Below are 14,529 nucleotides of genomic sequence, written 5' to 3'. Positions count from 1 at the left end.
AGTTTTCTTTTATTTCTGTATTTGCAATTTTCTCTTCTGCTGTTGAAAGAACTATATACACAAAATGATGGAGAGGAAAGGTGTTACTTGTATGTAAGGTGATGCTTGCAGAACTGGGTGTTACAAATTTGACAGAGTCCCGTTGCTGGTTGGTGAACTGCAGCCCTACCAACCTCCGCTGCACTCAGTCATGTCAGCTGAAGTGATCTGAACAATTAAAACTTTTATTTTAAAGGGAAAGTTGAGCCATTTAAAAGCTTTGCTCCAATGGCTTCAAAGACATTACTATGGATATAAGAAAGTTCTGTGATTGAAGCTCCTGGCTGGGGTGTGCTCCACTCCTGTAAAGTCAGCACAAAAGCACGTACTGATCTGAAGGTGCTCTGGGTCACGCTCTGTGGTGGGAACCCCTCTCCTACATCCTTGCTCCCTAGAGGTCTGGCTCTGGGTTCAGTTTAGGGGATTTTGCATCCCCCTTCCCTTGTAGAGATGCCCTGTAGTCATTTGTGAGGTTCTGAGCTGAGATGAGGAACATTAAATATAAAAAAAACCCATTTGTAACATAAAGTTGTGCTCATCAGGCTCTCAGACCTGATCTGTTAGAGAATATCGGACACTTTCTGAAACTGCGAACATCATTGAGCTTTTTTGTTCTGCCAGAGGAGGCGAGTGAAAGCTTTCGCACCATAAAGATAAGTCTATCTTGTGACCTAAGGGTAATCAGACTTACAAGCCAAGCAGGCAGCAGAATCACAAGCCCAGTCTCATGTGTCCTGAGGCATACCTGTTGGAGACTGCTAGCAAACACCTCCATGGGGCAGTTGTGTGGGGCGCATGACATGAGATACACAAATGGTAAATCACGATGTGTGCCAACCCTGCTCTGGGGATTACATATCAGAAGCAGAAAGACTGGCTGTAAGTATTAGGAGAAGTTAGGTCCCTTTGCAAAGACGAAGAGTGAAAGGAAGGAAGGAAGGAAAGAAGGAAGGAAGAGTCTTAATGCTGTCCTACAGTAGATTTATTTAGATTTTGTGGGTGGTGGTTTTTTTTAAAAGGAACAAGTATTTGAGTCCATTCCAAAGCAGCTCAAAAGGTTTCTACTTGTCACATTTCTGGTCTCTGAGCTGAAAGTCTTCCAGGGTTACACAACAATGACTAAAACTGGAAACCTTTCAGACCATTTCCAAAATGAAGCAGGAAACTGAGGTGATTGCTAAACCGACGCTAGAGAAAGAGATCCACTTCCATGTGTGTGGGGTTAGAGTGAGAGTACCCAATTTCATTTAGAGGTTTCGAGTTGTTTTCTTTTTGATTTAATCTCAGAACAGAATTATTCTGGAATCAAGATCTTCACATTGTTTTGCTTAATGTTTTACAAACAGGCTGTTGACTGAGGTTGTCACTGAACAAAAATTCACCCCTACGTGTTTACATAATGGGAAAATATAGTCATAAAATGGATGTAGCAACAACTTGCTAGGTTAAGGTGCAATATAGGGATTATCCTCATAAAACACTGAGCCCTAAACTCAAAATATCAAGATTAAATTGACAATTACATTTAGTGGAAGTCTTTAAAAGTCTAAACTCAATGCTTAAGGCTTTTAAGTTACTGTTGTTCTGAGCGAGTTGATGAAAATCAAGGGTTCAAGTTCTTCTGGTACAGCTGCTCTATTCAAGAGGAACTAGATGAACACGATAAATATGATAAAAAGGCTTGCTTCTGCTGGTGTTTGCTTTGTGGTAGCTCTTCACTGGGTATAAGTAGGTGTTGGGTTTGTTCCTATTTCTGCCACTGCACCGCTTTATGACCTTTGAAATATAGGAATTTACTTACCTTTCTCCAGTGTCTAATTGGGGTGAAATTTTCAGAGATAGCAGTTTGGGGGGTCAATATGCAGACCCCATGAACACAGGTCTCTAGAGCAGTTCTGTATCTCCCTGAGCATGTTTCAGTATCCAACACAGTAAGATCCTATCCGTGGCTTAGATAATTAAGAATATATGCTGATTTTCTGAACTGAGTCTGATACAGATATGCTTTAGAACTTCTGAACCCTCTCTGCCATTTACCCTAATGAAATCTTTGAGATTTCTCTATTTCTGTCTTCCTGCTATCCTGCCTAGCTTCACTGTTCCATTTTTATCTCTGATAAGTTTTTACTTGGGGGGGAAATACGTTTATAAGAATGGTTAGCAAAAGTACTGCAAATTTCAGCACACTTCGTCCTCTGAACAACAGTGCAGTATGCAAGAGGAAGCTCATGATGTGTACAAACATGCCCAGAAATAAAGGAAAAAAAAAACCCACGGAAAGTAAAAGCAAGACAAAAAAGGGTGAGGGTTTGTGTGTTAGTGTTACAGGAAGGTGAAAACGGTTCCTGGCAACATCTGAGAATCATTTGCAGCAACCGATCCATGAGTTTTAGTGAGTAGAGAATGTTTTTAAATCCTCCCCCACCCCCTTTGTTAATCTTTACCAGGTAGTAGAACCTTTAATGTAATTCATATGGCTTTCTTAGGGATGTGTAAAATATTTCCATTTTGAAAAATAAGATTTTTGAAATGGCTCTAAGATTTAAGTTCATAAGTCTTGTTGTAAGTCTGTGGTCTTCTCCCTTTTAAAATTTGGTAATAATAATAGTCTTCAGACTGTTCTGCAAAAGGCAGCTCAGTAGAGTGAGCGATGAACATCTGGCTTCACAGTCTCACTGCCTCTCATTTGGAATAGGAAAATCACGTGCCTGTTTAAAAGTGTCCCCATGAATGAAGTACAGATCATAATACAGACTTACATAATTCAGAAACATTGAAGGATGTTTTTTTAGACGTAAATGTTCTAAGCAACATCAGACAATGTAAAAGAGTTATTAATTATGACGCATGATTATTATTGCACTCGAGAGACTTTAAGAGGTAGCCTGGAAAAGCTAAGTTGGGCTTACCTTTAAGCACACCCAAAATACTGGGCAACATTTTTAGATGTTTTTGAGTGGCTGAGGAGGCTATTTCCTAAGACTTTCAAGCACATTTGGGATTTTAGGTCATCTGGGGCACGTCTCCACTGTGCAATGCCAAATGGCTCTGAGCAATCCAATTTTCAACATGACAGAGAAAGATTAACTCAGATCCTGAGAGCAATATATGTCTGTTAGTGTTGCTCTGCACTGATTCTTTTTTACTCCATCCAGCTTCAGGGTTAGATTATTTGGTTCTGGTTTAGGAAGCTCTGCATCACATTGTCTTTCTTATTACAGACATACTTTTGATTATTTTGCAAAATCCAATCTAGCATCTTACTACATGGCTTCATTTATACCAGTCAAAAACCCATCACAGACATCCATGAGCATATATATATTACTACAACCTGTACTTAGGAGAGACCCTAAGTAGAGTCAGAGTTCCTAATGCAAGATGCCTCACAATCAAAGTTGTCTCCTGTGTGTGACAGGCTACCGTACAATCAGAGTGGACTTTGCCACATAGCTGCATGTGCGATGGTCCATGATTCTTGCCAGCACCAACAAAATCTAAAGATAGTGCCAGCAAAACACCATTTTTGAACTATGATGCTTTGCTGATGGCAACAGCAGAGAGTGGAATCAACTCAGTAGTCTTTGATTCATGAACTGTTCAGTCCCTTTTAGAGTCCTGGGATGTTTGTGAGTATTTTCAAGGAACTCTAGTTTGAGTCAGTCCATAAGAAAAACAGTATGAGCCTAAGTATGTTTTTTATTTAAGATTATATTGGCTCCTGATTACAATTTGCTTCATTTTCACACCTCATATTATGAGGTTCTTAAAAAACTCAACAGTTTCCAGTTTTTGCTTGTTGTTAAATATGACTTATAAAATGTTAGGTCAAGAGTCTTCAATACACTAGGCTACACTGTTTGTTTAAAGCTATGAGTAAAGCAAGTCATATGAATGTTTCCAAAGACTGTATTCCAAGAAGTATTTTTGGAAACATTAATGTTGTGTTTTTTAATGAAGGCCACATTCTGAGGCTACGACACCATATGTCACATTCATTTCTGTACTGAAAAAAAAAAAAGAAAAGAAAAAAGAAATGGAAACTATGTTTGGCTTTTAAGTGTTTTTGGAATAGTGTCTATGCATGCTTGTCATTGTTCCTTGGATGGGAGAAGAGTTCTCGGTCTGTTAATCTAGTCCATCCAATATATATTACACTCTATGGGCCTGACTCTCTTCTGCCTTGAAGTGTGTGCAGTCATTTATACTCAGGCAAAGTGAATGAAGAGCTGAGGAAAAAGACTACCACTAGGAAACTTTTTTAAAAATTCATTTTCCACGAATATGTTGGCTTTATTGTAAACCTACATCTGAACTTCTGTCAGCTGAAACCAGCTTAAAAATGGGAAATGTAATTTTTCCATTGAAAACTTACAGTTTTTGGAAGAATAATGACAGTCTTTCCTCAAAGATATTAGCTTTTTTTCTTCAGAAATATCAGTTAGAAGCATGACATCTGGCAAAAATTTTGGATTGTTCTAGCTGTGTGCCCTATCATTTCTGACTTGTCAGTGCTTTGTGTGTTAGCGGTTGGGATATGGTAGAATGAGCTGGAGACCTGCAGGAAAAGGCATTTGCCTTTTTCAGTGCTGTATCCTACAAGTAATTCATAAGCATCCTGTAACTGATTACTTCAGCTAAGTCTTTCCTTTTTTATTGGATTCCAGTTGATGAGGTCTCAGTTTCTAACATAAGTTCTTGTTATTAGTCACTAAATGTATAGGCTAGCACTTCGTACTGCTGAAGTTCATATGGTTGCAATCTGCAAAGACATCCATTTTTTCTCTGATCTGACAGAGGAATCTCCTAATTCACATCACTTCCTAAATTTGTGTCATCCACAAATTTTATTAACATACTGCATGTTTGTTTCAAACTCATTAATAAAAATTTAAATACTTCTTGGCAGTCGGATTTTTTTTTTTGTTTTAAGGAATGATTTGTGAGGGTTTCCAGGACCTCAGAGAGGTTTCTTTTTCATTTGAAATGTAAATACTTTTCTACAAATTGAACAAATATGTCTCTGTAGCACTAGCCCAGTAAAGTTCAATTCCATGACCAGGTTTTTCTGGGCAATACTGAAACACAAATAATGATGAATGATTGTGTGGTTGATACATTTTCTGGTTAAAACACATTAGCACTGAACTTGCCTGCCCATGCTACTGAGGTCTTATGTCTAAATGAGGGTGTTTTCCTAGGCATTTCTTCTGATGGAGGAAAACAAACAAACATGCAACAAACAAATCATTAAATACCTCAAATATTTGGCTAACTTTAAGAGGGTTCGTGCCATTCCTGTGACTGTTCCTGAGAGCCCATCCTGATTTGAATGTTACTTCACCAGAACATTAGAAGAGACACTCACAGTGGGGTCACCACAAAGGTTTTTTGATTTCTGTTTTCATCCACATACCGAATTTTAGGATTGATGTGGACATTTCTAACTGGTTGAATTTCTAGCTGCCTCATATTTCCAGGCCTAAGTTTTTGAGCTATGTTGTGTAATGAATGTCAGAGTCTGTACTGTTCAGAAAATTGCTCATGATGGCCACAGAGTGAATGTATTCAGATTTGGTGTTACAGAGTTCTGGCATAGGAAATTAAAACAAAAATAAACTTTTTCTTTTATTTCATAGATTTCCAATGAACAAAGAAAACAAATAGCCCCTGGGACCACAAGTGTGTTCTGTAAACTGATGCCATGAGGCAGATATGAGAAAGATGCCTGAACAGAGTGGTTGCTATAGGCCTGTAAATACCCAGGGAAATAAGATCAGTTACCAAGGCGCTTGTCAAGAAAGCCCTGAAACGGGGATGAAAAGATTGCAGAAGCGATTTCTCCACAAGGATGGCAGCTGCAATGTGTACTTCAAACACATCTTTGGGGAATGGGAGAGCTACGTAGTGGACATATTTACCACACTGGTGGACATCAAGTGGCGCCATATGTTTGTGATATTCTCATTGTCCTATGTTCTTTCATGGTTGTTCTTTGGACTAGTCTTCTGGCTGATAGCAATCCAACACGGAGATTTATTCAATGATGAAGAAATAACCCCCTGTGTTGCAAATGTCCATAGCTTCACAGGTGCATTCCTATTCTCCCTTGAAACCCAAACGACCATCGGTTATGGTTACCGCTGTGTTACAGAAGAGTGCTCTGTTGCAATCCTCATGGTTATCCTACAGTCAGTATTAAGCTGCATTATTGACACCTTCATAATTGGAGCAGCCTTGGCTAAAATGGCCACAGCTCGAAAAAGAGCTCAAACCATTCGTTTTAGCTACTATGCTGTAGTAGGCTTAAGGGATGATAAATTTTGCCTCATGTGGCGCATTGGTGATTTCCGGCCAAATCATATGGTTGAGGGCTCTGTACGAGCTCAGCTTCTGCGCTACAAGGAAGACAAGGAGGGGAGAATGACGATGGAATACAAGGACTTGAAGCTGCTAAATGATCAGATCATACTTGTTACGCCAGTGACAGTCGTACATGAAATTGATAGTGAGAGCCCCTTGTATGGTCTAGACCGGAAAGCTCTGGCCAAGGACAACTTTGAAATCTTGGTCACATTTGTCTACACAGGTGATTCAACAGGAACTTCACATCAGTCAAGAAGTTCATACGTCCCCAGAGAGATTCTTTGGGGCCATAGGTTTAATGATGTCTTACATGTAAAGAAAAAATACTATAAGGTGGATTGCTTACAGTTTGAAGAAACCACAGAAGTTTATGCTCCTCACTGCAGTGCCATGCAACTGGATCGGAAGGAGCAAGAATGGAACCGAACCGAGAAGACACGGGAAAAAGAAGCAGAGACATCAGCACTGGAGATCAAGTCATTTAGTACCAACCAAAAGTCATTTAGTGCAGTTGCTCTCATCACCAGTTGTCAAGATCCAGAAGACCCAGTGACAGCTGTCAATCAACCTTCTGGACAAGTTTCTTATCAGAAAGCAGCTGTAACCTTAAGTAGGTTATCAATAGAGTCCCAAATCTAGCTTTTTACTGCAATTAAAATAATTTCCAACAATTTCTCCCAGCATAGCTTTTAGAATATAAACAATGAACTCATATGCACAAGTATTCATATTATAAACCTCGCTGACAGCATGCCCACATTGTAATACATTGCTGAGCTGCTACAAGGAGCTTCATACTGGTTGGCGTGGGTATCAGTAACAGATTAGCATTGGCACAAGAAAACAGCTTACATTTGTGTTGACTAGACAGCTACTGAGCAAACTTATTGTAAACTTTATTACCCTACAGGGACCCATGTTGGACGTACCCAGAGACAGATAATGATCTAGGCAGGGAACAAAACCAATGTTGTGTGCCCGCTAGGTCAGATTTTTCAAAGCTGCCTAATTTATTTGGAAGGCCAGTTCCCAGTCCCTCTAGGAGGCTCTGAAACGCCGGCACGATCACAACGAACGATTGTGCTTTGGTTACAATTGCACCTCTCTAGCAGTTCAGATGAAGCCCCCATCCTGGGGTTACACTGGTGAATCTATGGAGCTGTTCTTCGTAGGAGGGAGTGAACTGGCAGGAATAACTGAACTCAGTATTACTGGGTAGCTTTGGAAACCTGCTTACACCCTGCCTAGTCCTGTGGGATGCACAGTGGGATCCTGGAGAGCTTTTCTCATTTCCTAGTCGTGAGCCATTCCCAGAAGTACCACTCCCTCGGCAGCTTGAGGTATGCGGTATGTCAGCTGGCTTGGGGCTGCATGAAGATTTTGTTACGTGGCTCTGACGGCTAGGAGAGCTGGCCAGACTTGCTCATTTGCACTGTTCAGAAATCAAAACGAGACCTCAAGTTTGAAATAAAAATCAGCAAAATCAGGTTGAGCCTTAGAGAGAAGATCATGTTTTTAGAGTGAGCTGTGCAATATTTTAAATCAAAACGTCTTTCATTTCAGAATGTCAGCCTTGCTTTTCTTTTGAGTATATTATGCCTCTTTAAAAAGACAAAGATCAATCTGGAGACCAAACAGTGTGATTTTGTCAAAATGAAATATTTTTATTCATCTGAAATGACTGTGTAAAAATGATCCTTCACAGAGAAATGCAACATATTCAGCTGTCAGCTCAATTTGGAAAAACGGAAACTGTTAAAGTTTTGACGTTGTCTGTGACATGGAAGTTCCATACTCTGCACATCTCTGTAATTATTCAATAAGCAATACCTCATCATGCTTTTTTCCCCCTGATGATTACGGTTAATTTGCATTGTGTTTTATTATCATGCTGATGTAAAAATAATTATCTCTGAATTTGTGGTTGCCTAAAATGGGATTTATCTCACCTGTCCTTAGCCATCAAGAAATTGCTTCCCTACTGGTCGAGGCTCTCTGTGGTTACTGAAACTGTTCTTCTGTCTTCACAGGGGAGTTCATCCCATCTTACTCTGGCTTTTTAGGGAGCTGAAGGCAATAGGATGTGTTTATCCTGGAAATGTTCATCCCTCTCCATTCATTGTTAAAGGAGATGAGATGACTGTTGTGGAAATGCTGGCTAATTTTAGGCTGCTAAAATTAGGTCTGACGAGTCATTCACATCATCTAATTAAAAGTTTTTATGAGCTCATCACATTTAGTGAAGAAGAATAGCATGCTGAATCTTTTTTCCTGAAATTTATTCCATATAGTAGTATTGCTGCATTATTTCAATGTATCTTGCATTTCTCTTTTGCTAGCACTTGTCTTTGGATATATGTGATCCCTTTAGGTAAAACCAAGCATATTAACAAGCCTGGGGGGAGGTGGTTATTCTGAAGCTCATTAATTAGCCTGTTTTATATGCCGAATCATCAGCAGCATCCATCTGTAACTGCAGTAGAAACCATCTTATTGTAATCCTGGATTTGAGCACTGGCAGGCATTGGGAAATAGTCTAAAAAAATGGAAAGGAATGTAGGGACATGTATAAGGGTCTCAATACTTATGTGGTGTTGGAAAAAACACCATCCGGATTGTATAAAATAGAATATAGCCTTCAAGACATGTGAAGTAATCCTTCCACACTCCTCTGTCTTTGAAAGATCTTGGCTGGGTCGCTTTATTCGATGTTGGGCATCACACTTTGGGAAAGCCATGGAGGAATTGGAAGAGAATCCAGAGCGGAGAGCTAGAAAACATGTCAGTGAGGAAGTAGGGAAATAACTGAAGGTGTTTCACTCCAAAAAAGGGGTTAGGAAACAAAGAAATAGTTCTCAAACACAAAAATTGCAATTCAAGAGAGAGGGATAATCTGTTGTCTGTATCTGGTGGGTAGGACAGGAAAACATGGGCTTAAACAGAAGCCAAAGAGATTGAAGTTAATTAGGAAACACTGTTGTAAAGACGGTGAAGCACGGACAGATCTGGGGGGTGTGTCATCTCTGTGGTGGTGGCTTTCGGGAGCCTGTTGGAGAAAACATCTGTCAGGAGTGATACAGAATGGTCAGCCTTGCCTTGAACTTTCCAACCCTGTTTTTCTGTGATCCTATGATTTTCGGAAAAAAGGGAATGTCTAACATGAAATCTGCTTAACTGGTCGCTTTACAAGTACTTACACACGTGTGAGTATTTGCTTAATTACATACATAAAGCTACTCAGAGAGATGAGATACTATTGAGATATGTAATCAAAATCCCCCAAATATCTTCAAAAGGTGCATATTTCAGGTGCTGTTCGTAAAAGTAGTTTCCCTTATGAAGCTGCCAATCTCAGCTGCCTTTCCCTCTCCCACTTATGTACTGTGTGAGCCTCTTGCGGTGAAGAGAATTCTTTCCTTGGAATGACTTTCCTGTAAGTGAAAGTACCAGGAGTCTGATTTAGCGTTTTGTCACATGCTTCTTGGTATAGATAGATATAAATACGTGAGCATGTATAGTAATGTATGCTTTGGCATATAAGTCAACCGCTAACTGATGAGGGTCAGGAAGAAACTTCTCTCCTGGGCATGTTAATTCATAACAGGCTACTATACAGTTTCTTCTACTTTTATCTACAGCATCTGATACCAGCCAGTGCTGGAGACAGGATACTGGTTGAACCACTGGTCTCAACCAGTCTGGCTTTTTCTGGGTTTCTCTGTTTGATATTTTAATTTCATTTATCACAGTATAAAAACTATGTATAATAATGTATAGTAAAGCATGCATTGCATTTTTATGAATAAAGACACACAAATAAAGAACATGCCTCTACCACACACCTTGTGAGAGCACATTTCACTTTTTTTCCCTTCAGCCACAGTTTTAAGCTTCCATATCTTATGCTCTACGAGGTCATGGAAAGATTTATAAGGTGCAGAGTAGTCTTTTGACTTTAGAAGATGCCAAATGACAAGCAAACCCACAAAGTTATAAATACATTCTGTGGAAGCTTCTCAGCATAAACTCCATTTGTTTGGAGGAATGAGCCAAACAAAGCCCCGCTCACAGACATACACACACCCACTTCTGCATGGCAGTGGCATCCAGAGCTTGCACACTTAACCTGCAACCTCCTCACCTGATGAAGGATCCTTGATAGTGCCAGGTGGATAAGACAGGAATGGACAGAGGTGTAGAAGAGATGCACAAGCACACAAAATGTGCAGACTCCTTCTGTAACTATCACTTAGGTGGGGCCTGACTGCACTCTTGGTAGAGCCGGTTCTTACATCCTCCTTGCCTAGGAGAGGACCTAGGAAAGACTCGTGCAGTATACTGGTGTACAGCAGCTTTGGGTAAGTAGGAAGGAGAATCTTCCTCACCCATCTGCTCTTTCTAGATGAGGATGTTTCCCAAGGATTTCCAGTTGGCTTTTTTTGTTCATCCCCGTTGCAGAGCTGAGCAATGCAAAAGCAAGCAAGCCTCTCAGAAACGCAACAAAAGACATAACACGTGCATCCTCTCAGCAGAAACACAAACCTAACCCTTGAGTCATCCCTAATGAACGGACGAAAGTGCCTGCCAGTCCAAAAGTAAGTGCCTGGCTGCATTCTGGGCTGCTCAGTGAGTTGGGAGCTGAAGTGAAACACAAATACCCTCCTGCTCTTCCAGAGCATTGCACGTGCTCCTTGGGTCTTCAGAAAGCCAATACGTTGGGTTCAAGTTCAGCAGCTTTTTCCCAGCCACCAAGAGGCAGCAGTTGGCATTTCTTTCTGCCTCAGCTGGAAGCTGCTCACCCTGTTCCCATTTTTTTCCACAAAATTTACCAGATGAAGCAAAATTTTAACAACAAAGAGAAAATACAAACCACTTTGCATTGGACTCCTGTATCATGATTATAGCTGCATCTCGGTTATTTTCTCTTGGAAAGTAGCACTATTGTTCTGGGTCAAGATTAGTTTATGTCAAAGGGAATATAATAAGAGATTATTATATAATTTATTTTTCCAGCTTTGCCTACCACCATTCATTAGGGCAGCTGGCATTTCCTTCCCCATTATCATGTATCATTTAGTGCATATTTTCTGTGAAGCTGATTTTCAGATGTGGGACATAATATATATCCCTTTGTTTATCCCTTGTTTCTGACACACTGTGCAGGAGGTCTGACTTCAGTGGCCTACCTAACTGGAAGCATTACGGTTACACAGTTACACTGACTTGAGGAAATAACAGGTACCTTTCAGGGTATCAGAAGCGTTTGTGTGGGAAGAAAAAATTGCTTGTAAGCTTTTTTTAGCTCTTAAATCTTTGCTGGTTTTGAGCTGGGAACCTGCAAACAGAAAGAGTTGGTGTCTCTGTGGTGGGCCTAAGAGGCCCATATAGGGAAGCATCTGACAACAAATTCACTTCCAAGCAGACCAGAGGAAGCATGACAGAAGTGAAACAAGAATGAAACAAGGAGCACTTACAGTTTTAGTCTGGGCTGAAAAATGTGGATGGGTGTTTTCATGGGGCTTAAAATCACAACATAGGAGCTACTTCCAGAATTTAAAGCTTTTCTGGGGGTCAGTCCCCTGGCTGAGGGGATGATGGGGGAACCATATATACATCAGGCAAAACCGGTATGAAGTTGGATAATTCCTTTTTGGGCTCATGTTGCTCCCTAGAAAGCTAGGGTTTTTTGAAGCTGTGATATTGTCGCCTGTCAGTCGATGCCTGCTTCGTGCTCCACAACACAGAGTTACCGAGGACCGTCACAAACGCCCAAGAATTTCCTGGACGCAGATGTGTCCCCCAAAGTCCCTATCCTTGTGGCCCAGCACAGACCCCACCTCGGACGCTACCAGCCGCGTCCCACCAGCAGCGGGGTCCGGCCGCTCCAGGCCCTCGCCCCCGCTCACCCGCACTCACCCGCGGCCCCGCCCCGCTCCCGCCGCCCGGGCCGCGCCGCCGCGGGCACTTGGGCGCCACCTGGCGGCAGCCGGCGGACCGGCCGTGCCGGCCGCTTCCCCGCTTGCCCCGGCCGGGCCGGCGGAGCTCGCCCCGCTCTGCCGCGCAGGGCGCCGGGTGGCTTCCCGAGAGCGTCCGTTAGGAGAAAAGCGCCGCAGATTCAGAGGAACCCCTGTGCTTCGCCCCCACCTCTGCTTCTAGCACTCCTTCAGCGGCCAGCTTTGCGGGGTTGCACAGCGTCTGAGGATCACAATGACTGGGGAGGCATGGCATGCTCTCCCCACGACGGCTTCCCCGGCCGTTCCTAAATGGCACGTAGAAAGGCGGTGTTATAACCACGGCATAAGCGGAGAACCTGTTGTCAGCAAATTCCTGGTATTGCCTGACCATCCTAGGCAAACTTGGGACCAGAGGTTAGGGCTTCCTATAGCTGCCTTCTCAGGCTCAGTAAAATAAATCAAACTCAGAAAGAAAATTATTTTGTTATAAAAATTGATTTGACATGTGCTCCATCCAGCTGATTTATTCTATATCATTCCTCTTTATATATAGAAGCAAAAGCTGAGAGGTTGCTTGATTTGCCAGCTTAGGTATATATAGCCAGTCAAAACTGGCTACACTCCACTAGGAACTTTTCAAATAGGGCAATGATCTATTTGTGGCCAAAGATACTTACTTCAAGAGGTATCAGTGACAAGAAGCAAAAAAGCTGCTTGTTTGTTTGCACCGGGGAACATGTATGCATGTAGAAAGGCAACGCTAACGTTTATTATGTAAAACTACACACAGAAGGGCTCCAAAATAGAAATGCCTTAATAATTATCTCATATTCAGTGCCATGTCCACTTCTGAACGCACATTTTCCATTGAACAGCTTCATGTGTTCTCTCACGCATGGGAGTAGCTCCAATTAAACATCTGCTGAACCATCTATATCATCATCCTTCTTCACATCCTTTCTTCAGACCCTCCTTCGCAGCGGCGTGTGTAGGAAGCTCCACAACTGTCAGGCAGCTGGTCTGCTGCGACTACTGGGCATTGTATTTGTTCCTCGTGTTTCCCCATCTTTGATCGCAGGGTGTCTCTCAGACTTGCCTGACGGGGGAGGGACTGGTTTTGGTCTGATGTTCATTCAGCACGATTTCTGCTTAGTCCAGGTGCCAAAATGAGCCGATGGCCTATATGTGACCGTTGCACAAAACAGCAGTAGAGAGGAGAGGGTCCCAAAGCCTCCGCAATACCACTGCTCTGTACTGTGGCTCGGTGAAATGTCCGTGTTGGGTGTCCCTAGCACACTGTCCTGATAGAGTTGCCTTTTGGGTGTGTGGCAAATTTTCACATTTTGACCGATAAATACTTCCTTGTAATAGCCATGCCCTAAACGGGGTCTGAAAAAGAGGAATTATGCATAAATGGGTAGGTCTCATTTCAGATCTCCAAGTGGAAATCAAGAAAGACCCTGGTGAGTGTACCCAAGGGGAAACCTTCCTTGCCCGCCCAAGTCAAGGGCCTTACTCATGTTAAGTAAATGTGACCCCACCAATTTCAATGGGACAGTTTCCAGAGTGACCTTTGGTAGGATGTGAGTCGGGAAACGAAATTTGGTAAGTACTTTATTGCAGTTCAGGGAATTACTCACTGTATATACTGATTAAAACCTATTTTCTTCAGTGATCACTTTTTCCATAGGCAAAAAATCCACATTTCTTTTGTCACTTGTTTGATTTGAGGGTGTACAGCGAAGTGCCACTCCTGAGTTGGCAACCACTCTGTTAGAGGGCACATAACGCTTTGCCTCACTGGGTCTTCTTTCTCTTTCGTCCCATTTTATCCTTCTTTTTGGAGAAGTGCCAGGCAAAGCCATCAAATACAGTTCTTCACAATCACACAAAACATCAACCCTGCACACCTTTACACACCACCAGCCACAAGCCGTTTCCCAACACCCTCCAGCAAACCTACGGCTGATACTACAGGAGACCAAAAACCACAGACCTCCTTTGATATGGTCTGCACCAAAGATGTGGAGGGATGATTTGGAAAACCTTGCGCTGGCATTAGCAATCCTCAGGAAGCTGGGTGCGAACATCTAGCAGGGAAAATCACAGCAGAGCAGAAGCATCGCATGTGAGTGTACGTCTGCACGTGTGGATGTGGGACTGAAATAGC

General features: G+C 42.0%; 1 protein-coding gene across 1 annotated transcript; it reads left to right on the top strand.

Moving 5' to 3' along the window:
* Positions 1-5,754: 5,754 nt before the first annotated feature.
* Positions 5,755-7,044, top strand: KCNJ16 (potassium inwardly rectifying channel subfamily J member 16). The gene has a single exon (XM_072881123.1). The coding sequence runs from the start codon at positions 5,755-5,757 to the stop codon at positions 7,042-7,044; it is 1,290 nt and encodes a 429-aa protein (XP_072737224.1).
* The last annotated feature ends 7,485 nt before the right edge of the window (positions 7,045-14,529 follow it).

Source organism: Ciconia boyciana, chromosome 16, assembly GCF_034638445.1.
Source record: "Ciconia boyciana chromosome 16, ASM3463844v1, whole genome shotgun sequence".
NCBI lineage: Eukaryota > Metazoa > Chordata > Aves > Ciconiiformes > Ciconiidae > Ciconia > Ciconia boyciana.
The sequence above is the reverse complement of the archived record's forward strand: the minus strand, read 5'-3'. Positions and strand labels throughout refer to the sequence as shown.